Consider the following 26,520-nt stretch of genomic DNA (forward strand, 5'->3'; position numbering starts at 1 on the left):
CCTTATTCTGTTATGGATATCTTTCATCATGTCACTTTACTAGCCCTTGCCCTTCAGCTTGAACCCAAATAAGAAATGCAACGATAAGTTTAAATGCGCAACTACCATGATTGTTGGTTATTGGCAATATCCTATGTGTAACTTTATTCCTTGCTGCAATTCTGCAAAATAACTTCCTCTTGAGAACTAGTACAGAGAGATTAGACATGGCATGCAGGTATATTAGTTATGTATACAACTGAATATAAATACAAAAGCAGTATTTTCAATAAATGAAAGCAGGCCCAGAGTCACTACAATAAATAGATACAGAATATGGAATAACACCAAATGTTTCCATTCTTTTGTCTCTCTCTGTTTTTTTTTTCAAACACCAAAGAAAGAAGCAGCATTTGAGAGTAGTCATAGCTGCCTAAGGAAGCACTGTGGCTTTTGAGTTTATTAATCTTCATGTGATATGCCAGCTGTTCAGTTCCTGAGTTAAATTAGGAAATGAACGTCGCTTTATGCCTATAGTACATCCTCTTCTGGTTTCCTGGATTCTTGCAGGAAATTCAGAAAATTGACTCAAATACTGATTAATTCCAGCTGCCCAGGTACACCTAGTAATGTCTGATAAGATGAACCACAGCACTTAATGCTCAGGCTTAAAAAAAAAAGGAAAAAGTATGAGTTTCAATTCACATTAAAAATGTAATAAAATAGAAAAATAAGGTAGACACAGAACAATTGTTCAGATACTGCCCATGTATTTTAAGCTTCTTGAGGGCAGGGACCCTGTCTCGTTTCCTTGAATGCCACCACCTAGTCAGACACTGAACAGATGCTCAACAAACATTAATTGAATTAATTTGCAAGATGACTCATAGTTTCAGTATATTTTGTGAAATTTCTGTTTTGTTTGTTTTTGAAAGCAACAAATAATCAGTCATCTTTGAAAACCAAGGAGGAGAGAAACAAGGAGAAAGTTTGGGTACCAAAGTGTACCATTTATTACTTGTTTTGTGTTACTGAAACTCAGATTAATTTCACAGCACTTGTACTTAACATTAGGTTGACATCAAAGACCAAAAAAATTCTTTATATGAAGTAAAGAACTTATACTTCTAAAAATAATGTGTTTTATTTTTTAATTATCAAGTAGTACTACACTCAGATTTGGAAAACAGAAAAGAATAAATAAATGATCTTTGAAACTGTTAGTAGCTAAAGCGTGTAGATTATACCTGTGTCCTTAGGATGCAGTCACCAGACATCAGCTCAAAGCTAGATCTTCTGCTGAACTGCATGGAAGTGCCAAAGCTATAGTTGTGTAGAAGTTTTTAATCCAGTTTCTTTGGTCATAAGGCACGTGAAAAATAATTACTTAACAATCTTAGAATTCACTGCCACTTAAACAAAGTCTGGTAGCTTTTAGCTGAGTAAAGGCCTCTTTTGAAACCTTGCTTTTCAAAGACTGGTCTGTTTTTCCATTAAATCAATGCAACCAAGAAGAGGCCTTACTCACATTTCTCATCTGTTGTTTTCTATTAAACCCACCGCAAGAAAGATGGGACTGTTGGTCTTTTCACTACTAAGGGACAGAAGTCTCTGCTGAGAAAGTCATTCCTTTGCCTTGGATTGGTGTCTTTGAGTTTTTTTCTCAACTAATTTATTGCTCCTTTTTTCTAGAATTTTCTAATTTTTAGATTTATCATTCATGTGCTAAAACACCACCACATTGGGATAAATGCCCACTGAACATGTCTCAGTGTTGTTCACTTGTTTTGTTTTGCTTCATTTTGTATTTAACCGTAATGCATCCACCATTGCTTTGAAATCACTCTGCCCCTGTCTTGTTTGAGTGTGCTATAGGAATGGGCATGAGTGTATATAGACAAATCGTCTCCATTCTTACTCCTAGTGTCCTTTCTTTCCATTCCTAGTTCTCTGCCCTTCATAAATGAGTTATGTTTTGTCACTAAATGATACCCAAACTATTTATTCACACCCCATTTAAATGTGTTGTTTGTAGGTTAAATACATATAGAAAGACCTTGAAACTGGGTTTCAAATCCACAAGGACCATCCCTTTTCTGGACTGTTATATTCTGCTTTGTTTTCTTTCCTTGGCTATATTTTTTGTTCTACCGTGTTGAGCATATGTTAAGAAATGCGTGATACAGAGCCTAGTGGCTATAAGTCCTGCACATTGAAAGCAGTACTTCATGTTTCTTTCTCTCAGACAAAATTCCACATCGACATTAATTTTATATTTAATACAAATATAGATGTGTGTGCGTGTGTACAAATGAATATATATATACGTGTTTATATGTGTACATGTATATAGATGGTATATGGATAGATAGATACAGTATGGTAAAAGCATTTTTCCCCCTTTTCCCAAAGCAGCAGCTTAGATAATGGGATCTCAGAATTAGATCCAAGTGTATCTTTGTGACTTTCTAAGGTTAAGTCCCTGGGCCTTGTTGATGTGAATGGTGTGATTACTTTCCCCATACTTCCTTTTTGTTTTTACAGATAAACATCATTCAGGGAATTGTGGCAGAAATCAATACCAAGACTGGAGAATCTGAATGCCGCTATTATAAAGAGCGACTTCTTTACTTGGAGGAAGGCCAGAAAGACTCTCTAATTGACAACTCAAAGGTGCTGTGTTGTCATGGTGAACTGAAGAACAACCGGGGCGTGGTGAGTAGTTGCTCTCCTTCAGTGATTTCATCCTGAGCCTCCCTGACCCCTTCATCCATGTGATATTGAGCCTCCTATTACAATGCCTTCCGTAAGCAGAATCATGTTCTTTAGACAAAAACTTTCTCAAGTGTCTTTTATATCACAGGATCACGTTATTAAATTTATTTTATATATTATTTATACATATATTTTAAATGTCATCACCAGTACGTATTCAGAAAAATTTTGGAAACCATCATAGAGTTGCCAGCTTTTTATGTTGTTTGGTCATGTTGTTGTTTTTGACCCTCAAAAACAAACACAAAACAATGACTATCTCCTCCCACTTTGCTATCAGCAAATAATAGATGATTTTAACAGGATGTTAAAAGTATATGATCTCAGAAAAATAGATAGTTCTTTAATTGAATTCATTTAGCTTTATGAGAAATTCTTCTTACGAGTTGGTGCCTATCCACAAACTGACATTTTGAGACCAGTTTTTTATTTTTGTGTTTTGTTTAAAATAGCAACCTACCCACCATCAGCTCTGCATCTAGCTCTGACTTGTAAACACTCCATTTCCTGGCTTTTATTCTTCTGTACATATTGAAATTGTTCCTCCTCTCCTGTCATAGCAACTTGCACAAATCTCCCCTGGAGGGCTTACTACGGTAGGCTGTGATTCTCCATTTATCTGTTAGCATTTCCCACTTTATCATGCTCTTTTAGGGTGGAGATTGTGCCTTGTCAGTCCCTTTCATGGGGACCTGACATATACTAAGGCACTGAGTAGTCTTAGGTGGATATGTGAGTGAATGAATGAATAAATGTTTACATGAAGGAAAAATGGACGTGAATTATAGAGAGATCAAAATTGAGTCAACTCACCAGGCTTTTTAAAAATATGTAACAATAGAAAATAATGCGAATATGCAGTATTTCCATGACTTTTGTACATTTATATATAACATGTTTTATATATCAATTGTACTTATATAACGCATGTTCATATTTTAGCATTGAGAAAGCCATTGAGACAGTCTCCACTTCTCTTTTGTTTCATCTTTAGTATCTAGCCAACCCTTAGAATGAAAGCCAAAACTTGATGGAAAAGCTCCTAATAAAGCTTTGATGATTCAGAGGCTGCCTTTTTGACCTGGGCTATAAAGTGGCATTTATGAGCAGGCTTGGAAATGGTATTTGATACTGAGGACGTGTCAGAGCGTCCATTATCAGTGCTGCTGTAGATCTAACCAGCTGATGTTGCAACAAAGGTTGTGAGACCTGTCACAGGCCACTGCTTGAAGAGATGTTTCTGTTTGACTGGGAGTAACTGATTACCAGGCAACTGCGTTCTGCTTTGCACTGATTTTTGGAAAGCACTGGTAGACTTCTAATGGCTGATACTCCAACTCCTTGAACATTGTTCCTCAGAAGCCCTGTGACGAATAGAAAGAAGCATCACTGTATGGAACGGGGGCCTGTCTTCCTTCTGTCCATCAATCAAGGGCTGATACTCTGGTCGTCTGTGCCTCGGTCATTAAAGATGACCCCTACCTAGTTCATGTTTCAGGCAGATTGATTTTTGAAAACAAAGATTTTAATTGAAGGGGGGCACTTGTTTTTGTTTTTTTGTTTGCTTCTTTGCTTTTTCCCCACGGAGGTGAAAAAGTCATGAATAAAGTCATGAGTCAGGGGGAAAAAGTCTCAGTAGTTTGAGGGCAGGAAGGAGCTGCAACTAGGAAGAGGAACTCTCAGTGAACATTCATAAACAAGGAATATTTTTTTAAAGTTGCCCAGATAATCAGTGTTCAAACCTCCTGCCTTGGCTAGAAGAGAGATTTGAAGTAGAAGCAGTGTAAAAACCTCTGATTATTTTTAGTATATGAAACAGTGACCAACACCTCCCGTCACCAATCCCCATTATCATTCCCTTCACCGTTCCCCTCCACCACCAAAGAAAAAAGCCCTTAACTTGGTTATTTTGTGCTTTCCTGTTTTGCGGTCTTCAGACCTCCCCCTACCCCAAATACACACCAATACAGAACCACCATCCTTTGTTTCCACAAGCCAACATTTAGTTGAGCTTCCGTTTCTGCAGTTTTTGATGTATGTGTGTCTGTCTGTCTGTCCATCCATCAGTCTGTGGCAGGGTGGGGGTAGATGGCCCACAAGTATCTTTTCTTCCAAATGTAAAATTCTCTGATAACACTGAAAGTGCTTCCCTGACCCCAAGTCAGGATTCTGATGTGAATTTTCAGCCCTATTCTTCTGGTCTCCTCCTTGAAACTCCTAGGCTGACATTCCCAAATATTACTGCTGGAAAACCAGAACCTAGCTGCAGAATCATGGATCATCTCACCTCAACTCCTAAGCATTTCCAAGCTGTGGGAAGAGTCTGGCACTTGGAGTTGAATGGAGCCAATTTACCCCAGCTCCACTCAGAAAAATTGCTTTTGTAATGTGGTTTTTAGACAAGCCTTTATTTTCGAGATTCTTTTTTTGCCCACAACACACACATCAGTCATCAGTCCTTTAAGCACAACCTCTTCGGAGAACTGAGGTTCTTATGAACTTTACCAAGAAGGACAACTGCTTTGATCGTCTCTCTTCATGGCTACAGCTGCATACTCTGGTTTCCTCGGGAATGGGCAGTGTTCCGAGCCAGGGTGCCTGGGTGAAGCTGATAATCAGCTCTGTGGTGGAATGAATGAGTGTTTTAAGGGTTTGAGAAGCAAAGATTAATATTAGGCTCAGATATACCAGTCTCATCCTTTATGGACTGTTGCTCATTTTGATCTCTTAGAATTGTACTGGATATAATAAACTCAAGCCAGGAAAGGACTGACTTTTTTTTTCCTCCATTACACCCTTTGTTCTATGGGGTTTCTATTTCTTTTTTAATATTCCTGTAATAAAAGTACTAGAAACCATGTATGCCTGCATGTGTTGTGAATTGTGAACACCCCTGTAGCTGGCAGACCTGAATGCAGGTGTCTGTAGGCAGAAAGGCCTTCTTCACTGGGGCCCTTGGGAGGTGCTCTTACAGGACAGGCAATGGATGCATCTGGAAATGCCTCCAACCCTCAACTGGTGTTCTCCTGGAGGTAGATTTGAGCTGAGAAGTTCATAGGTCAGTTTGAAACTGGTACCCAGGGACCTGTTATCCCCAGAGGTCTACTTATCAACTCCTTAGATTATTGCTGAAGGGAATCCTGTGTATTCTTTTCTTCCAGAAACTACATGTCTTCCTCTTCCAAGAAGTGCTTGTTATCACCCGCGCCGTTACCCACAATGAGCAGCTCTGCTACCAGCTGTACCGGCAGCCTATCCCCATGAAGGACCTCCTGCTGGAAGACTTGCAGGATGGGGAAGTGAGGCTGGGTGGCTCCCTGCGCGGGGCGTTCAGCAACAATGAGAGAAGTACGGATGGCTGTCCCTCTTGACCTGTGGAATGTCTTTGGTAGTGGTGGTTTGCAGGGAATGGCCGGCTGGTGAAAGAGACAAGCCATGGCCTTGGAGTCAAATTGCATCTCAGTTGTGTTTCATTACTTAGAGGTTGTGGAACCTTACTCAACCTCTAGGAGCCTTAGTTTCCCATCTGCAAAGTGGGGATGCATGCATACCTGCTTCATAGGATTGTTCTAAGGATTAAGTGAGACACTGTGAGTTGACCTCTGTCCAGCATGACTGGTGCCCCCTATGCTCCTTTCTCTGACTGCTTCCACTGGATAAAAGCCTTCTGAAGACCAGACTGTCCCTATGTGACTGCAGCCACTTAACAGTGGGTGTTCACATAGCTGACTTGTGTCTAAAGAGGCACAACTATGGTCAACTGGGCTGAGGGTTTATCTGTAATTACTTGAATGGGCTTCTCTGACTTGAGATTTAGTAAACAAAGGAATTAACCAAGAGAAGCTTAGATAGCAGTGTCTGTCTATGGTCTTCTTTGTGTCAAACACTGTGCCAGGCACTGGTGTACACTGGTCTACCACAAAGGTCAATTTTTGGGGAGCCCTGTGGAATGTACCTTGTGATGGAGAAAATAGATGAGAAATAACTAAATATTCTGGGTGTGTTTTAAAAAAAAAAACAAAAACTAAAACCCATTAAGGAGACAGAGAATAGCAATAGGAGATCTGTTTAAGATGAAATGATCAGGGAAGTCATCTTTGAGCAAGTAACATTTGAGCCTGTTGGGTTAATATTGGTGTCATATTGTCCAAGTAGTTAATATACGCTGCCTCTTACCTCCACACCAGCCCCTCTGCCCTAGTGGTAGTACTGGTAGCAGTAGTAGTACTTACATTTCTCCAATAGCAATGTAGGAGCATTTACATATGTTATTATGTTTATCCCTCATAATAACCATCTAAGGTTGAATCTCTTTGTTTTCCCCATTTTACAAATAAACTGAAATGTAGAAGAGTCAAGGCATTTGCCTCACAGAAAAGAGTGGAGGTTGAATTTATCTGAAGCCAGTCTGTTGACCTCAAGGATCTTGCAGGGGGACTGGACTGACTGAGCTCAGACACGTCCATGAACCACATACATGTGACTCGTGGGGCCCATGAAATGCCAGTTAATGTTGTTATTAAATTAAATCAAATGTCTTCCATATTCTGCACTATCATTTTTTAAATGCACATAGCTCCAGGATTTCCCTGGCAGTCCAGTGGTTAGGACTACATGCTTTCACTTCCGAAGGCCTGGGTTCAACACCTGTTTGGAGAACTAAGATCCCACAAGCCACATGGCATGGCATGGACAGAAACATATATAAATAAATAAAAATTTTAAAGAAACAAATGCATATCACTCCTGTTGGCAGTTATTAGAATGTCATTTCATTTTAAAATGAATCCAAACTTTTAAGAGTTCTGCCTGTATCTTGGGACTTCCCTGATGGTCCAGTGGGTAAGGTTCTGAGTTCCCAGTGCAGGGGGCGCGGATTCGATCCCTGGTCCGGGAACCGAGATCCCACATATTGCAGCTAAGCCCACGCGTGCTTCAGCTACTGAGCCCATGCACCCTAAAGCCCACATGTAACAACTAGAGAGGCCTGTGTACTACAGTGAAGACCCAGTGCAGCAAAAAAAAACAAAAGAATTCTATCTTTACATGTCTTCTCAGTCATCGGATACTAAATACACAGGTACTATCATGTGGAGGATCTTGGACTTGTTTGATGTTACAAAGAGCGTCTTGAATTTGAAAAAGCTTTAGCTTGGGGCAGTTGTTAAAATGACAGATTATCAGCTCCCCCTCCCTCCCCGACTCCAGATCTGTTGAATCCAAATCCCTAAGGGGAGGACCCCAGGATCTGTATTTTTACCATGTTGTTTGGAGATTTTGATACATGGCCAGGTTTGGTACCCAGTACTCCAGGGTCCCAGACAGAGTTGTTCTGTACTGATTTGATAGCTTTGGAAGGCCGCTGAGTGCCAGACCTGTGTCAACACCTGTTGGTTGATGGAGGCTGCAGGGTGGAGCCGAGCCATGTCCTGAAATAGTAGGACATTTAGTAATCAGTGAGTGATCTTGCCCTGAATACCAGGGTGAGTGTCACAGCATAGGTTATCTTTTACCTGCGGAAATATCTGTCCACTGACCTTTTTTGTGTGTTCTTTTTTCTAGTTAAAAACTTCTTCAGAGTGAGTTTCAAAAATGGATCCCAAAGTCAGACCCACTCATTACAAGCCAATGACACATTCAACAAACAGCAGTGGCTCAACTGTATTCGCCAAGCCAAAGAAACAGTTCTGTGTGCCACGGGGCAGGCTACAGTCCTTGATTCTGAGGGACCATTCCTAGATCCCGCCACCGGGAGCAGGGAGCCACAGGGAGAAACAAAACTTGAGCAGATGGACCAATCAGACAGTGAATCGGATTGTAGCATGGACACGAGTGAGGTCAGCCTCGACTGTGAGCGCATGGAACAGACAGACTCTTCCTGTGGGAACAGCAGGCACGTTGAAAGCAACGTCTGACAGAAGCGTGTGCTTCCTGGAAGTCGCCCTGTGTCTTACCTGTACAGTATTTGCATTCCACATGTGGAACGGTTTGGAGAAGCACTTTTTCACGCTTTTGTGACTGTGTTGACCCAGTTTCTTCTGTCTGTACTCTTTTGTCTCTAGTACTGTAACTGCCAATTTGTGTCAGCTGGAATCTGTGGCAACTGTTACCCTGTATTGTTTTTCCCAAGTGTCTGGATGGGTGGATATGTACTTGAACAAGTTATCAATATTTTCACTGGTCCTGCTGGATTTTAAAAAATAGAAAACAGCCTCTAATCTGCTGTTTCATATAGATTACTTTTAAAGGATCCTTCCTCATTTCTCTAGTACTTTTCTAGCTCTTTGACAGAATAGCTAAAGGCATGAATTTTCAAGGGCCTTCCTTGCAAACAGGGCATGAGGAAGTTACCTGTGTAATCGTTATGGTGTTTGAAGGAAACTGGGAAAGATCATTGTTTCAAGTTAAATCGGTCTGATATCATCCAACCAAAAAGCAGGAAAACATCCCTGGGGATTCTGAAGGTTTAATTTCGCAAAGGAAGAAGCGCTCTCTTGACCTTGCAATTTCATCCAGTACAAATCTGATGCAATAATTTACTAGGAAATGAAATAAAGTCTGACCTTAAAAGGATCAGCACAAAAGCGGCTGTCAACTCTGAATCTTGAACTGAAGTGTATATTGTATGAGGAGGGCTCTGCCATAGATGCTGGCTGGCCTTAGATAGGCATTTCTAGCCTAAAACATCAGAACAGAACTCATCGGGCCTGGGAAAACCTGGCAGGAATAGCAGAAAGGCCCTCTTCACTTTGTTTCCTCTGCCTCAGCCCACTCATATTTTAGAGCATGAATGAAGAGATGACGGAGAGGCTGTGGCTGCGTCAGTGACTCTGTTTATAGAAACATGTGAGAAGAATTTGGAAGAAGTCCTCCATCATGACCTTGTGTCGGAAGCATTAAAAAAGAAAAGCAAAGTCCAGTGTCCTTCTGGGAAAGATCAGAGCCTGGGGTTTTCCTGCTTCACTTTCGGGTCATCATTTGCCATCATTGGCTCTGTGCTGGGAGCAGAATCATAATTACATTCTCCAGAGGCTGACTTAATTAACTCCGTCATCAATCAGCATGCGTTGGCCAAACTAGTAACCTCTTTGTCCAGCCTTGATTTACAATGTAGGGTGAGCCGCAGACCTTTGAAAAAAGTTAACTGAATACACAGAAAAGCTCTGCGTGAGTGTAAATGTTAAAGATGACTGGTGCAAAATTGTACCCACACCAGCACTAGTAGTAATGATTCTAAATTATTGCCAAAAAGCTTTTTTTTTAATCTGTGTCTTTCAAGTTTACACAAAGGAGAGCAGTAAATACTATGTTGTCATTTTATTATGTACATCTATCGTGTGCATTCAGAAAGCTGTGTGACGAGATTTATCAATGTAAAAACAAGGTATAGTACTTATTTTTCAAAAATAAAAGAAGTCGTCAATTTTACCCTGTAAAACATATTTCTGTATTTATAGATTTTAAACTTGGTGAATTTTTTTTTCTATTACAAGTTTATTTAAAACTGCTTTGTTTCTTAAGTTGATATTGATTTACCAACTGACTGACTGAATCTGCTGCAGACAGAAGCAGAGAAAAGCCAAGAATAGTTGTTTGATGGTGAAGAAAAGAATGAATCATTCTTTGAAGGAGCCATCGGCCACTTTGGGCAGCATGTTGAGAAAAGAGATCTGTCAAGGACTGGCCTATGAGAAGAAAGTCAATGAATGTTTTCATGAAATGAATGTTTTTGTATAATGGCCTTAAACTTTTCTGGAAGCATTTCAAATAAATTACATTAAAAATGTCATTTTCTTGGTGTATACTGTTTGGCCTACAAATACCAAACTTCAGTTGTCTTCCTGGGAGCTTCTTTCCAGAATTGCTGCTGCTGATAAGTAAGTCGCTTTAGTCATGTCCGACTCTGTGCCACCCCAGAGACGGCAGCCCACCAGGCTCCCCTGTCTCTGGGATTCTCCAAAATTTCTGCTTGTACCCAAATACACATTACGATAGGGTGCAGGTTGAAACAAATGTTTTGATTTGATCTACTAAAGCTCTTGTAGAACTCATATTTCTAACATCTGTTTTTTCAAGGATTCTCTACCCTTTATTTTAACACTGGAGTATAGTTGACTAGCCACCTTGTGTTAGTTTCTAGTGTATAACAAAGTGATTCCATTATACATATATACCTCTATCCTTTTTCAGATTTTTTTCCCATTTAGATTATTACAGAATATTGAGCAGAGTTCCCTGTGCTATACAGTAAGTGCTTATTGGTTATCTGTTTTATGTACAGTAGTGTGTACCTGTTATTCCCAAACTCCAAATCTATCTTCCACTACCCTTCCCCACCCCCGTAACCATAAATTCATCCTCTAAATCTGTCTGTTTCTGTTTTGTAAATAATTTCATTTGTATCTTTTGTTTTTTAGATTCCTCATAGAAGTGATACCATGATATTTGTCTTTCTCTGTCTGACTGACTTAGTATGATAATCTCCAGGTCCATCCATGTTGCTGCAAATGGCACTGTTTCATTCTTTTTAATGACTAATATTCTGTTGTATATATGTAGCGCTTATTCTTTATCCATTCATCTGTCAGTGGACATTTAGGTGGCTCCATGTCTTGGCTATTGTAAACAGCACTACAATGAACATAGGGATGCGTGTATTCTTTCCAGTCATGTTTTTCTCTGAATATATTGGATTGCTGGATCATATGGTAGCTCTATTTTTAGTTTCTTAAGAAACCTCTATACCACTCTTCATAGTGGCTGTACCAATTTACATTCCCACCAACTGTGTAGGAGGGTTCCCTTTTCTCCATACCATCTCCAGCATTTATTGTTTGTAGACTTTTTGATGATAGCCTTTCTGACTGATGTGAGGCGATGTCTCATAGTTTTGATTTGCATTTCTCTAATAATAAGTGGCATTGAACATGTTTTCATGTGTTTCCTGGCCATCTGTGTGTCTTCTTTGGTGAAATGTCAGTTTAGGTCCTCTGCCCATTTTGGCAGGGGGAGGATTTTACATATATATATATATATATATATATATATATATATATATATATAGCCACATGAGCTTTTTGTAAATTTTAGGAATTAATCCCTTGGCAGTCACATTGCTTGCAAATATTTTCTCCCATTCTCTAGGTTGTCTTTAAATTTTGTTTATGGTTTCCTTTACTTTGCAAAAGCTTTTTAGTTTAATTAGATCCAATTTGTTTTAGTTTTGTTTCCATCACTCTGACAGATCCAAAAAGGTATTGCTGCAGTTTATGGCAAAGAGTATTCTACCTGTGTTTTCCTCTTAAGAGTTTTAGTGTCCAGTCTTACATTTAAGTCTTTAATCCATTTTGAGTTTATTTTTGTGCATGATGTTAAAGAATGTTCTAATTTCATTTTTTAACATGTAGCTATCCAGTTTTCCCAGCACTGTTTATTGAAGACACTGTCTATTGTATACTCTTGCCACCTGCATTATAGACTTATTGACCATAACTGCATGGGTTTATTTCTGGGCTTTCTGTCCTGTTCTGATGATCTGTATTTTTGTTTTTGTGCCAGCACCAAACTGTTTTGTTCACTGTAGCTTAATAGCGTAGCTTGAAGTCAGAGAGTCTGATTACTCCAGCCCCATTTTTCTTTCTCAGGACTGCTTTGGCTCTACTCACTTATTCATTTATTCATTTTTAACAACTATATCTTGAATCTGTACTGGTGTCAGAGGATGTCATGATTGTTATAGAAAAGAAGTGTTGAATATCACTGTTAGAATAGGTTACTGTTGATGAACTCGATGCCAAATAATAGCAGGGAAATTTCGTTTTGAAATTCTTCCTGGAATTTTAGTCCACTTTTTTTTTTTTTTTTTTAATTAAAACGGTTAGTTTAAGGTTCAGCAGTTTTAAGTACTGGACAGCCAATTCTCAGTAGCATATTGGCCCATTAAGGCTGGTAGTTAATCTTATCTTTATAATAAGCCATCAGCATTTTTGTCAACATGCTATTAATTTCTAGATTACTCAAAATAGTCACATAAATAAAAGTAAGTCCAAATTTTTTCCCAAGTGAAAACTCACTCCTTGTTCTCTTTTTCTTACTCTTCCCTCCTTTTCATCTTCCTCGTCCTTCTCCAGTGCTACTTTGGATGTTCCCTCCACTTTTGATTCCCTTGATTATACTGACTTTATTACTAGAGCGTATGTCTCTACTAGTCTATTAGAAGATATTTGTACTGACATTTTGTGGGTTAGTACAAATGACTGAGGGTAAATGGTTTTCTTCAGTCTGTTTTCAAGATGTTATTGGACACACAGCTAAATATAATTGTCTCAGAGTAAATGAAAGTCATAAGCAAAGAGAAGAGCCAGACCCAGCAATTTTGTGCAAAATTAGAGTGTGGTTTCAGCTTCTGGTTAGTGGTCACCACCACCAGCTCCTTTCGTTTCCATTCCTAGCACCATCTGCAGCAGCTGAGCATGCAGAACTCTTCTTAACTACAATCCTGTTTGAACAAAGTCTCTGTGGTTCCAGAAAACTGCAGCCCACCGTGTTGGTGCACAGGCTGTTGAACTTCCCATTTACATTCTGTCTACCTCCACCTTTCACTAATTCTCCAGAAACCTGAGGATCCCTTGGAGATTTAATAAAGAAACCAGCTCACCACACAGGTTGACTTGGGTGTGTTGTCTCACCTGGATCCTCTCGGCTTTGTGGGAAAAGCTATTGATTATCACCTGTCACTGATGTGGCTGACTGATTTAATTCGTGCTATCTCATTTATTGACAGAATTCTAGAATTACAGTATTGGGAACTTGAAGAGGATAACTCAAGCCCCAACTCACCAGAAAGAATCTGAAGATGACGAAGGTTTGAAACCTTGCCGATGTGAACACACAAAGAGAAAAGGCAACTGTGTTGAATGTACCTAGAGGGTACTGATGCCAACAAGTTTGTGAAACAGTAGTCAGTGCTCACTGCATCTTATTTCCTTCTTCCAGATTGATTTGCACATCAGTCAGCTACGTAGATCTGCCCACAGGAAGCAACAGTTCATCAGTTGACCTGGAGGGTTAGCGAGGAATTAGAAATGGCACTCTATCTTTGAGAACTGATCATCCAGTTCAGAAAACTGGACCTGCCTTCTGGATAGCTTGTCCACTTCCCCATACGTGTTCACACACAAACACACCTAAATGTCAATGAACTGTCTCGCCTGTGACGTTTTGAAAAATGTCATCAATATTCTGTTCAGCTGATGTCTAATGAAATGGAGATACCATAAGCCCTTAGGCCATTTGAAAAGTGAGACATTTGTATGTGAGATCATTTTGAAAACTAGTAAGAGCCAGTAGTTTTCCTCGTTGCTATTTAATAATCACTTAATTTTGCACATGGTGTTTTGAAATTTCTCAAAAGTGTGGCCTTGGCTGGGATCTTTTTTATTCGTCTCTGCATATTTGGGGGTTGGGTAGAGAGGTCTTCTCAATCCACAGAATCTGGAATCTTTTCTTCCATTTTTTTTTCATCAGTGTAGCCCTTTCTACACTTTTCTGTTTTCTCTTTCAGGAATTTTCCAGTAAGAGAGATGCTGAACCTCTGGATTTGGTCCTTTCACTCCTGGACTGGTTTTTATATATTCTTATCTTTTTTATTCCTACTTTTATTTCCTAATAGTTTTGTTCTTTCTCATGGGAATTTCTTCACCTTTATTTTCTAATGCTTCTGTTAATTTGGGGAGAAGTTTTTTTTTTTTTTAATCATTGTTCCTAATCTTAGAGCATCCCTGTTCTTATGTAGTGAAGGTCTTATCTTTGCTAAACTCTCAGGCTATCATAGTTTTGTTGTATTTTTCTTCTTGCACTGTTCGTTTATGTGGGGATAATAGTAGCTTATGGGATTGTTCTTTTTTGCTTCTGTTTCCAAGCTGACTATGCTAATCCATCATTTTATGTGCCTGTAGTATATATGTACTTCAACAGTGAACTCTCACTTGTCGCTTCTGGTTTTATTTGACCAAAAGGGAAGTCCTTGCATAATACCAGAGAGAGGAAAGTGAGTGAGGTTGGAGTATTTATTCTCTCATTTCTCACCTTGGGCTGGCTACCTCTGTCACATGAAGTCACAGCTCCTCTCAAGGAGTTCTGTCTGAGTCCCAGTAACCCCTCCATCCTAGAAGAAGAACCGCTCCACTGTCAGCAGCCCCAGGATATTGACTTGTCTCTACATCCTGCCCACAATTTGCATAGAGTCCGTTTTTACACCACCTTCGAATAAGCCTAATTTGAATATGCTGCTGAGCTTGGTGGGCCTCTGACGGGTGCTGGGACCTGACATGATAAATAACATACCCACATGCTTTCTGCGTCTTCGTCTCAGCTATCATTTCACCACTTGTGTTCTATTTTCATACATTGTGGTTCAAGGATACACAGGTCTTTTGGAGTTACCAAAGGTGGATTTCATATTTCTGTTTCTTGTTGTGATGGCTAATTTTCTGAGAAAAGACATGAAAATATCTTTTAAAGGAAAAGCAAAACAAACTTATTTCAGGCATTAAAAAAATTAAAAACCTCAAAGAGTTCATTACCAGCAGGCCTATACTGCAAAAGCTGTTAAAGGGTTTATTTTGATAGAATAAGGCACCAGATGGAGGTGTGGGTCTGCACAACAGAATGATGAGCCTTTAAAATGCAACATTGTAGAAAAATAGGAGTTTTCTCATTATTTAAATGTCTTCAACAAGTTCTAGCCATGATGGAGTAACAAGGACTAGATTTACCCTCCACCTAAAGCAACCAAAAAAGAAATGACGAGACATGTGAAACTCTGGTTTTAGAGGCAGTGGGCACCAGGCAATGAAGGACAGTGACCCTGAGAGAAGAGAATGAGCGTGAGCCCTGCGTTTGCTCCAACTTACAGCCTTGAGAGCGTTGTCAGGAAGCAGGGCAGGGAGGGAGGCCCATCTAGTCCAGTGAAGTCCCTGAGTGGAAGAGATGTGACTGAGAGGTCAGGGAGACCGAGGCAGCTCGAGACTAGACAACAGAGGAGAGCACTACACGGGAAGAAAACCTTGGAGGCCTGCGAAGAGGGCCTGCCGCCCACTCCACCCCCACCCCACCTGCCCCAGGTACTCAGCTGAATGCTTGTAAGGGCACAAGTGTGAGAAACTAGCCAGGGGCGGGAGAATTATCCAAAAGGATTAGCAGGAAATCACTCAAAGCTGGGACTAGTGCCTGTCCCCACCCCCCCCACACCAAAAGAATATCATAGTTGGATAACGTATTCAGAAGGGTCTGAAAAGTTGTGGAGAATAATTAGCCCTAGTGTGAACACTTCTTTGCTTCTACCTAACAAGTCTTAAACCCACTCCAGTGTTCTTACCTGGAGAATCCCAGGGACGGGGGAGCCTGGTGGGCTGCCGTCTATGGGGTCACGCAGAGTCAGACACGACTCAAGTGACTTAGCAGCAGCAACAAGTCCTAAAGACCAAAAAGGATGTCAGGCTATTTTCAAGTAGCTCAACTGCATTCCAGAACAAAGCACAGGAATATTTACAGGGATAAAAAAATATCCAACACCTAATAGGGTAAAATTCACAGTGCTGTTAGAGATAAATCTGAGAAAAGAAGTGCAAAACATGTACTCTGAAAATGGTAAAATGTTGGAAAATTTAACACCAAACTAGATGGGGAAACATACCATGTTCATAGACTAGAAGATTCAGGACTATCAAGGTGTCCACTTTGGCCAAACTTAATCCACAGATTTAACACAATCTCAATCTAGGTAGACTATTTTATAGAAGAGCTTCCCTGATGGCTCAGTGGTAAAGAATCCGCCTGCAATGCAGGAGACACAGGAGATGCAGATTCAATCTGTGGCTTGGGAAAATCCCCTGGAGGAGGCAATGGCAACCCACTCCAGGATTCTTGCCTGGGAAATCCCATGGATGGAGGAGTCTGACTGGCCGCAGGCCAAAATGTTGCAAAGAAAAGAGAAAAAAAAAAAATGTTGCAGAGTTGGACCCCACTGAGCAGAGAGAGCACAAGCTGGTTCTAAAATTCGTGTGGAACCCTGAGACAGCTGGAATAGCCAAAACAACTCTGAAAAGGATGAACAAAGTTGAAAAACTTACCTGAAACTCACTATGACTGCAATAACCAAAACAGTATATTACTGGCATGATAGACAGTCAACAGTCCCAAACAGCGCGCAGAAATACAAGACATGGTCTGTTGATTTTTTTTTTTTTTGGTCAGTTGATTTTCAACAAAGTTACTAAAGGCACTTTAGTGGCAAAGGATAATATTTTCAACAAATATGCTAAAACATGGATATCTGTTTTCAGCAAAATCAAATTAAGACCCTTATGTCCATCTTATAAAAATGCAAATTGATTGGAGACAAAAATGTAAAACCTAAAGCTGTAAGACTACTAGAGGAAATCAGGAGAAAACTTTGATACCTTGGGTAAGGCAAATAATTCCACAAATAATTCTGAGATATGACCCTAAAATTGATTCATAAAAGAAAAAAAATGGATAAATTAGGCCTCAAAATGAAGAACTTCTGCTCATTAAAAGACTGAAAAGTCACATACTGGGAGAATCATTTCTGCAAATCATATCTCTGATAGAGAAGTCAAAGTATATATTAAATCTGAAAATTCAATAATAGGAAAACAAACAGCCCAATTTAAAAATGGATAAACTGGGCTTCCCTGGTGGCTCAGAAGGTAAAGAATCTGCCTGTAATGCAGGAGACCCAGGTTTGATCCCAGGGTTGAGAAGATCTCCTGGAGAAGGAAATGGCTACCCCCTCCAATATTCTTGCCTGGAGAATTCCATGGACAGAGAAAACTGGTGGGCTATAGTCCATGGGGTTGCAAAGTGTTGTGGACATGACTGAGCAACAAACACTTTTGCTTTCAAGGTACGTGATATTTAATTTTTTTTAATGGACAAAAAGTTAGAAATATTCAAACATCACTAGTTGTAAAATGGGAGCTAATACCACAGCGAGATACCACTATTTCCCTATTATTTGTCCAAAATTTACAAGATTAACCATAGCCAACAATCATGAAAAGATGAAAAAATGCTCAAAATCACTATATCACCTTGTTGTTTAGTCAATCATGTCTGACTCTTTGTGACACCATGGACTGTAGCACTCTAGTCTTCCCTGTCCTTAACCATCTCCTGGAGCTTGCTCAAACTCATGTCCATTGAGTCAGTGATGCCATTTAACCATCTTATTCTCTGTTGACCCCTTCTCCTGCCTTCAGTCTTTCCCAGAGTCAGGGTCTTTTCCAATGAGTCAGCTCTTCGAATCAGGTAGCCAACGTGTTGGAGCTTCAGCATCAGTTCTTCCAATGAGTATTCAGGGTGGATTTCCTTTAGCATTGACTGGTTTGATGTCCTTGCAGTCCAAGGGACTCTGAAGAGTTTTCTCTAGCACCACAGTTGGAAAGCATAATATGGATGGAGGTTCATGGTACTTTGGACTACGAACCATTTACCACTACAGAAATGCAAATGAAAGCTGCAATGATACCACTTCACCTTCATTAGGATGGCTACTCTTGGGAAAAAAACAAAATAAATGTTGGTGACGATGTGGAGAAACTGAAACCCTTGTGCATGATTGGTAGAAGTAGGAAAATGGTGAAGCTTCTGTGGAAAGTAGTGTGGTGGTTCCTCAAGAAGAATGAAATAGGATTATCATTTGATTCAGCATACAAAAGGACTGATCCTAAGCTCCAATACTTTGTCCACCTGATGCAAAGAGCTGCTTCATTGGAAAAGATCCTGCTCTGATGCTGGGAAAGATTGAAGGCAGGAGAAGACAGGGGCAACAGAGGATGTGACTGTTGGATGGCATCACTGATCCAATGGACGTGAGTTTGGGCAAACTCCAGGAGATAGTGAAAGACAGGAAAGCCCAAAGGACTGTAGTCCATGGGGTCGCAAAGAGTCGGAGACGACTCAGCAACTGAACAACAACAACAATGATCCAACAGTCCGATTTATGGGTATATATCCAAAAGAATTGAAAGCAGGATCTCAGAGATAGTGGCATATCCATGTTCATGGCAGAGTTATTCACAATAGCTACGATGTGGCAGCAAGACAAGTGTCCGTCAATGGATGAATAGATGAACTGGTTTATATGTGCAATGGAATAATATTCAGGCTTAAAATGGAAGGAAATTCTGTCACATGCTGCAATGTGGATGAACCTTGAGGGAATTATGCTAAGTAAAGAAGCTGATCACAAAAAGACAAACACTGTATGATTCTGCCTTTATGATATACTCAGAATAGTCAAAACCACAGAAATAGAAAGTCAAATGTTAGTTGCCATGGGCTGAGGGAGGGAAATGGGGAGTTGCTGTGTAATGATACAGAGTGTCAGCCTTTTAAGATGGAAAGGGTTCTGAGGATTGTTTGTACATAATGTGAATGTACTTTACTAGGCTATACACTTAAAAATGGTTAAGATGATAAGTTTTCTATTATATATACACTGCTGTAATTTAAAAAAAGGAAAACAGTGTCGCACTCACTTTATATTTCATCTGTGCAGCAACCCCTTGAGGTTTTAGGTCATAACTATTATCTCATTTTACAAATGAAGAAACCTAGGTGCATAGTTAGAACATATTCTTAAAAGAATCCCATTGTACCTTAAACTATGTAAAAGAGTTGGTAAACTACCAGCAGGTGACCCCAGTAAGCCTTCGAGATGTTATGGCCCACCTTTGTTCCCTCTCATGAAATAATTTCCTAAGGTCCTTCCATTTAAGAGCCTTCAGCAGTCAGAACTTTGGGAAGAATTCTGTCCTGCCTAAATGTAAGTGCTGCAATTCCATTATTCCTATAAGGCAAAAATAATACATACACATATAAATTACATATGTTTACATAACTCTTATCCTGAATATTTTAAAGAATATTTTTAGAATGTGATACAGAAAAGTTGCTGGGTTTTGAAGCCTGTTTCATGAGCTTTTGCTCCCCTCTGCTGGAAGGTTTGTGTATATGCTCCTGAGGATCTTTTTGGCAAAAAAAGAAAAGTTGACTTTCGTTTTCATTGGTGGTGGTAGTTTAGTCACTAACTTGTGTCTTGCAACCGCATGGACTGGATCCACCAGGCTCCTCTGTCTGTGGAATTTCCTAGGCAAGAATACTGGAGTGGGTTGCTGTTTCCTTCTCCAGGGGATTGTCCCGACCCAGAGACTGAACCCACGTCTCCTACATTGTAGGCAAATTTTCTGCTAAACCACCAGGGAGAAGGAAATGGCAACCCACTGCAGTATTTTTGCCTAGAGAATCCCATGGACGGAGAAGCCTGGCAGGCTACAGTCCATAGGGTCACAAAGAGTCAGACACAACTGAGTGACTAACACACACACACACACACAAACCACCAGTGAAGCCAGACAAGTGTTAGATTCTTCTCTCCAAACCTAGACTTTCAATGAGGTGTCTCAGTCTACAGGGGTCTGATTCAAAAATTTCTAAATACACTTAAGCTATTTTTACAATCAAAACAATATTATGGGGGACTTCCCTGGTGGTGGTCCAGTGGTTAATGCAGGGGGCTCTATTTCGATCTCTGGTTGGGGAACTAAGATTTGTGCCACATACGTGCTCAGTTGTGTCTGACTCTTTGCAACCCTATAGACTGTAGCCTGCCAGGCTCCTCTGTCCCTGGGATTCTCCAGACAAGAATACTGGAATGGGTTGCCATTTCCTTCTGCAGGGGATCTTTCCGACCCAGAGATTAAGCCCCAATCTCCTGCGTCTCCTGCATTGGCAAGCAGATTCTTTACCACTGTGCCACCTGAGAAGCCCAAAATTGTAAGTATAATTTTTAAATATTTTGAGGTTTTGCAAAGCAAAGCAAAACAGTTTTTTTTTCTTTTTAAATTTTATTTGTAAATTTTACTGGAGTATAATTTATTTACACTGTTATGTTAGTTTCAGATGTACAGCAAAGTGATTCCATTATATATATACAAATACACACACATATACACACACACATAAATTCATTCTTTTTTAGATTTCCTCATATAAATTATCACAGAATATTGATTAGAGTCCCCTGTGCTAATACAATAGGTCCTTGTCTTATATATAGCAGTGTGTGTATGTTCATTCCAAGCTCCTAATTTATCCCTGCGCCACATTTCCCTTTTGGTAACCAAAAGTTTGTTTTCAATATCTATAAGTGTGTTTCTGTTTTGTAAATCAGTTCATTTCTATCATGTCTTAAAATTAGATTCCATATGTGAGTGATACCATGTGACGGTTGTCTTTCTCTGTTTGACTTAGTATGATACTCTCTAGGTTCATCCATGTTGCTGCAAATGGCATTGTTTCATTTATTTTTGTAATATTCTGTTGCATATATGCACACTAAATCTTCTTTATTCGTTTGTTGGTGGACATTTAAGTTGCTTCCATGTCTTGGCTGTTGTCAACAGTGCTGCTGTGAACATTGGGGTGCGTGTATCTTTTCAAATTAGAGCTTTCTCCAGATACATGCCCAGGAGTGAGATTGCTGGATCATATGATAGTTCTGTTTTTAGTTTTTAAATGAATCTCCATACTGTTTTCCATAGTGGCTATACCAATTTAGATCTTCCCTGGTGGCTTAGACGGTAAAGTGTCTGCCTACAATGCAGAAGACCTGGGTTCAATCCCTGGGTCGGGAAGATCTCCTGGAGAAGGAAATGGCAACCGACTCCAGTATCCTTGCCTGCAAAATCCCATGGATGGAGGAATCTGGTTACGCTACAGTCCATAGGGTCGCAAAGAGTCGGACACGACTGAGCGACTTCACTCACTCACTCACTCACTCTACCAATTTATATCTCCCCCAGTTGTGTAGGAGGTTCCCTTTTCTCCATGTTCTCTCTGGATTTTATTGTTTGTAGAATTTCCGATGATGGCCATTCTGACCCGTGTGAGGTGATACCTCACTGTAGTTTTTATTTGCATTTCTCTGATAATTACTGATGCTGAGCATCTTTTCATGTGCTTTTTTGAACATCTGTGTGTCATCTTTGGAGAAATGAGTGTTTAGATTTTCTGCTCATTTTTTGATTGAGTTAAAAGTAAATTTTTGAACATTCCTGTACTTTATCCATAGAAAAGCACATTTAGATTCTCAAGAGAATGGGCTAATCACCAAATGGCACAAACCACAAGCAGAATTCCTCTAGAAGGGTAACTGAACACCACATTTTCTTCAATTAGATAAATGTCTGGTGTTATGTTTCTATAATTTATGTAAATTGCAACCATAAACCTACCAATTATCCCATTGAAACTTGGCTGGCTCCCCAAGGAGTTCTTAGGGGAAAACTTATGAGAATTATTGTCTGTCTTTTCAGAGCCACCGGGGGGTACTAAATCTCTAGATTGCTTTTTTTTTTAAGGTCTACTTTTGCAAATCTCTTCTAACCAGGGATTGTTTTTTAGTGGAAAAATAATGTAAAAACATGACTTGGAGTGTGTTTGGAAATACAGGAAAGAATATTTGAAATAAGGTATTTAGACGCAACCAATAATGTTTAAAGAATTTGGAATATTTTATGTTGATAGTTCACAATTCACCAGGCCTTCTATTTAAGATTCTTTTTTAGAAATACATTAATATTAGGTAACTTTTGAGAAATCTTTAAAACATAAAACTCAAGAAAAGACAGAGCAAGCGCTCTCATCAATTGTCAATGTCAACTTACACACTGACATTCTGTAGTAACGGATATAGACATACAGTAGGGTGTAGGTGTCAGTTGCTGCTGTCTTAATTGACTAAGGATACAGCTCAGCTGTTATATTTAAATTATGCTGCTCCAGTGTTTGGGGTTTTTTTGTTTTTCCTTTTTATTTGGAGGGAAAAAACATTACACAAGTTTAAGCACTGGTGATAGGGCACAGAACTTCGTGCATCCTAGTGGAACACTATGTCAGTTTTCTTTTTTAAAAAAGAATTTTATTGATATAATTCACATAGAACTATTGACGTGTACAATTCGATGATATTTAGTATTATCACAGAGTTATGCAACCATCACCACAATTCATTCTAGAGTATTTTCATTACTCTAAAATAAGAAAAAAAACTAGCTTTCACCTCTAAATCCACCCATTCCTCCAGCTGTAGGCAACCACTAATCCACTTTGTCTCCATAGATTTCCATATCCATACATTTCATATAAATAGAGTTATATAATATGTGGCCTTTTGAGACTGGCTTCTTTCACTTAGCATAGTTTCAAGGTTCATCCATGTTGTAGCAGATATCAGTGCTTTATTTCTCTTCGTGGCTGAATAATATTCCAGTATATGGATAATACTTTTATTTATTTTTAAATAAATTTATTTATTTTAATTGGAGGCTAATTACTTTACAATATTGTATCGGTTTTGCCATACATCAACATGAATCTGCCACGGGTATACATGTGTTCCCCATCCTGAACCCCCCTCCCTCCCCGTACCATCCCTCTGGGTCATCCCAGTGCACCAGCCCCAAGCATCCTGTATCCTGGACTGGCAATTCGTTTCATATATATTATACATGTTTCAATGCCATTCTCCCAAATCATCCCAAATTCATCCATTCGTCAGTGGACATTGCTAATTAATGTTCTTTTAAAATCAGCTTTTACTATGTGGTTACTAAGAATTCTGGCACCCAGTCCCAACTTGTGCATGTGCACATGGAGGCTTCCTCATTGCTATTGTTAGTTGCTCTGTCGTGTCCAGCTCTTTGTGACACCATGGATTGCAGCACACCAGGCTTCCCTGTCCTTAATCATCTCCTGGAACTTGCTCAAACTCATGTCCATTGAATTAGAGATGTCAATCAACCATCTCATCCTCTGTCATCCCCTTCTCCTTCTGCCTTCAATCTTTCCCAGCATCAGGGTCTTTTCTAATGAGTCAGCTCTTCACATCAGGTGGCCAAAGGATTGGAGCTTCAGTTTCAGCATAGTCCTTCTAATGAATATTCAGGATTGATTTCCTTTAGGATTGACTGGTTTGATCCCCTTGAAGTCCAAGGAACTCTCAAGAGTCTTCTCTTGAGAGAAGTTCAGGTAAGGTAGGGTGGTAAGGTGGTCTTATATTCCCATCTCTGTAAGAATTTTCCAGTTTGATACACACAGAGGTTTTAACGTAGTCAATGAAGCAGAAGTAGATGTTTTTCTGAAATTCTCTTGCTTTTTCTGTGATCCAAAGGAAGTTGGCAACTTGATCTCTGGTTCCTCTGCCTTTTCTAATCCAGCTTGAACATCTGGAAGTTCTCAATTCATGTACTGTTAAAGCCTGGCTTTGAGAATTTTGAGCATTACTTTGCTAGCATGTGAAATGAGTGCGGTTGTGCAGTAGTGTGAACGTTGTTTGGCATTGCCCTTCTTAAGGATTGGAATGAATACTGATCTTTTCCAGTCCTGATGCCAGTGTGGCCTCAGGCCAAACTACAGGGAGGGAACACAGCCCTACCCATCAGCAGAAAATTGGATTAAAGATTTACTGAGCATGGCCCTGCCCACCAGAGCAAGACCCACTTTTACCCACAGCCAGTCCCTCCCACCAAGGGGCTTCCACAAGCCTCTTATCTTCATCCATCAGAGGGCAGATAGAATGAAAACCACAACCACAGAAAACTAACCAAACTGATCACATGGATCCCAACCTTGTCTAACTCAATGAAACTATGAGCCATGCTGTGTAAGGCCACCCAAGACAGACGGGGCATGGTGGAGTTCTGACAAAACGTGGACCACTGGAGAAAGGAATGGCAAACCATTTCAGTATTCTTGCCTTGAGAACCCCATGAACAGTATGAAAAGGCAAAAAGACAGAACACTGAAAGATGAACTCCCCAGGTTGGTAGGTGCCCATATGCTACTGGAGATCAGTGAAGAAATAGCTCCAGAAAGAATTAAGAGGCTAAGCCAAAGTAGAAACAACATCCAGGTGTGGATGTATCTGGTTGTGAAAGTAAAGTCCAATGCTGTAAAGAACAATGTTGCATAGGAACCTGGAATGTTAGGTCCATGAATCAAGGTAAATTGAAAGTAGTTGGCAAGAGTGAACGCGGACATTTTAGGAATCAGTGAACTAAAATGGATGGGAATGGGAGAATTTAATTCAGATGACCATTATATCTACTACTGTGGGCAAGAATCCCTTAGGGGAAATGGAGTAGCCCTCATAGTCAAGAAAAGAGCCCAAAATGCAGTACTTGGGTGCAGTCTCAAAAACAACAGAATGATCTCTGTGTGTTTCTAAGGCAAACCATTCAATATCAAAGTAATCCAAGTCTATACCCCAAACACTAATGTCAAAGAAGCTGAAGTTAAATGATTCTATGAAGACCTTCTAGAACTACTACCAAAAAAAAGATGTCCTTTTCATCATAGGGGACTGGAATAAAAAGTAGGAAGTCAAGAGATATCTGGAGTAACAGGCAGGTTTGGCCTTGGAGAACAAAATGAAGCAGGGCAAAGGCTAACAGAATTTTGCCAAGAGAAGGCTTCCTTGTACCAAGCAGCAGTTCTCAGACACCAGCTGGGTGTCCAGTGATTCAGCTCAGTTCTGACACTATCAACTCAGAGATAGAATCAGTTTCCACAGTCCCACCACATTATATGGCAGCAGCAAGCTCAGGTTGTTACATGTGCTTCTGAATGACTGAATACAAATCAGAAGTTCCCATGGGTTTCTCTCTGGGTTTGAGTAATTGCTAGAACAGCCCAGAGAACTCAGGGAAATCTATTTACTGATGAGATTACTGATTTATTATGTTGTTGTTTAGTCACTAAGTCGTGTCCTACCCTTCTGCTACCCCCTGGAGTGTAGCTTGCCAGGCTCCTCTGTCCACGGGATTTTCCAAGCAAGAGTACTAGAGTGTGTTTTCATTTCCTTCTCCAGGGGATCTTCCCAGCCAGAGATCAAACCTGAGTCTCTTGTGTCTCCTGCGGATTCTTTACCGCTGATTCACTGAGGAAGCCCTAATTTATTTTGAAAGGCTATTTAAAGATAAAAATCTACAGCCAGATGAAGAGATATACAGGGCAAGTGCTGGAACAAAGAAACTTCTGTTCTCTTGGAATTTGGGACTTGACAAGTTAGCATGTAGAAGCAGATCTTTGTCCCCCATGTAGCAGCTCCCCAGCAAAGGGTCAAAAAGCTATCTTTTGAGGTTTTTATGGAGGCTTCTTTACATAGCCATGACTGACTCAATCATTGGCCAGTGGACAATGATTCAACCGCAAGCTCCCCTCCCCTCCCTGAAATCAAGAGGTGGGACTGAAATCAGGAAAACCAGCCAGTCACTTGGGCTGACAAGGAGCCCACACCCTGGGGTGGAATCCAAAGTCAACTTTGTTAACATATACCCAATTGTGATGGAAAGAGATTGTTGTAAATATCAAGATACCCATTCCGCCTGCAGCATTTGTGGAAGGACAAACATTATAGCAAAAGATCCTCCTATTGCTCTATCAGCCCAAAAATTCTAAGGGTTTTGGGAGCTATGAACCAGGAACTGTGACTGAAGCCAAATATACCTGAGAAATATATCTTGGTCATCTGAATGCCAAATATATACATATTTCTTATAAATCACAGTATCACAGTAGCAAAAGGTCATTTTAACTATATCTTTTATTGCTAGCCTCTTATATTTTAAAGGAAATTTTTGTTTTTCTTGTTGGCCTTTTATAAATTGGAGAGAAAAT

The 26,520-nt window shown here is 39.9% G+C and overlaps 1 protein-coding gene across 5 annotated transcripts in view; it reads left to right on the plus strand.

Moving 5' to 3' along the window:
- ARHGEF3 (Rho guanine nucleotide exchange factor 3) overlaps nucleotides 1–10,543 on the plus strand; it is a 311,339-nt gene extending 300,796 nt beyond the window's left edge. For all 5 annotated transcript variants that reach the window (XM_018038210.1, XM_018038211.1, XM_005695830.3 and 2 more), the window contains 3 exons: nucleotides 2,524–2,694; nucleotides 5,916–6,102; nucleotides 8,317–10,543. In XM_018038210.1, coding sequence (XP_017893699.1) covers nucleotides 2,524–2,694; nucleotides 5,916–6,102; nucleotides 8,317–8,669 — 711 coding nt within the window. In that variant the 3' untranslated portion in view covers nucleotides 8,670–10,543. The remainder of the gene's footprint in view (nucleotides 1–2,523; nucleotides 2,695–5,915; nucleotides 6,103–8,316) is intronic.

The sequence above is a fragment of the Capra hircus genome, chromosome 22, assembly GCF_001704415.2.
Source record: "Capra hircus breed San Clemente chromosome 22, ASM170441v1, whole genome shotgun sequence".
In the NCBI taxonomy this organism is placed as follows: Eukaryota; Metazoa; Chordata; class Mammalia; order Artiodactyla; family Bovidae; genus Capra; species Capra hircus.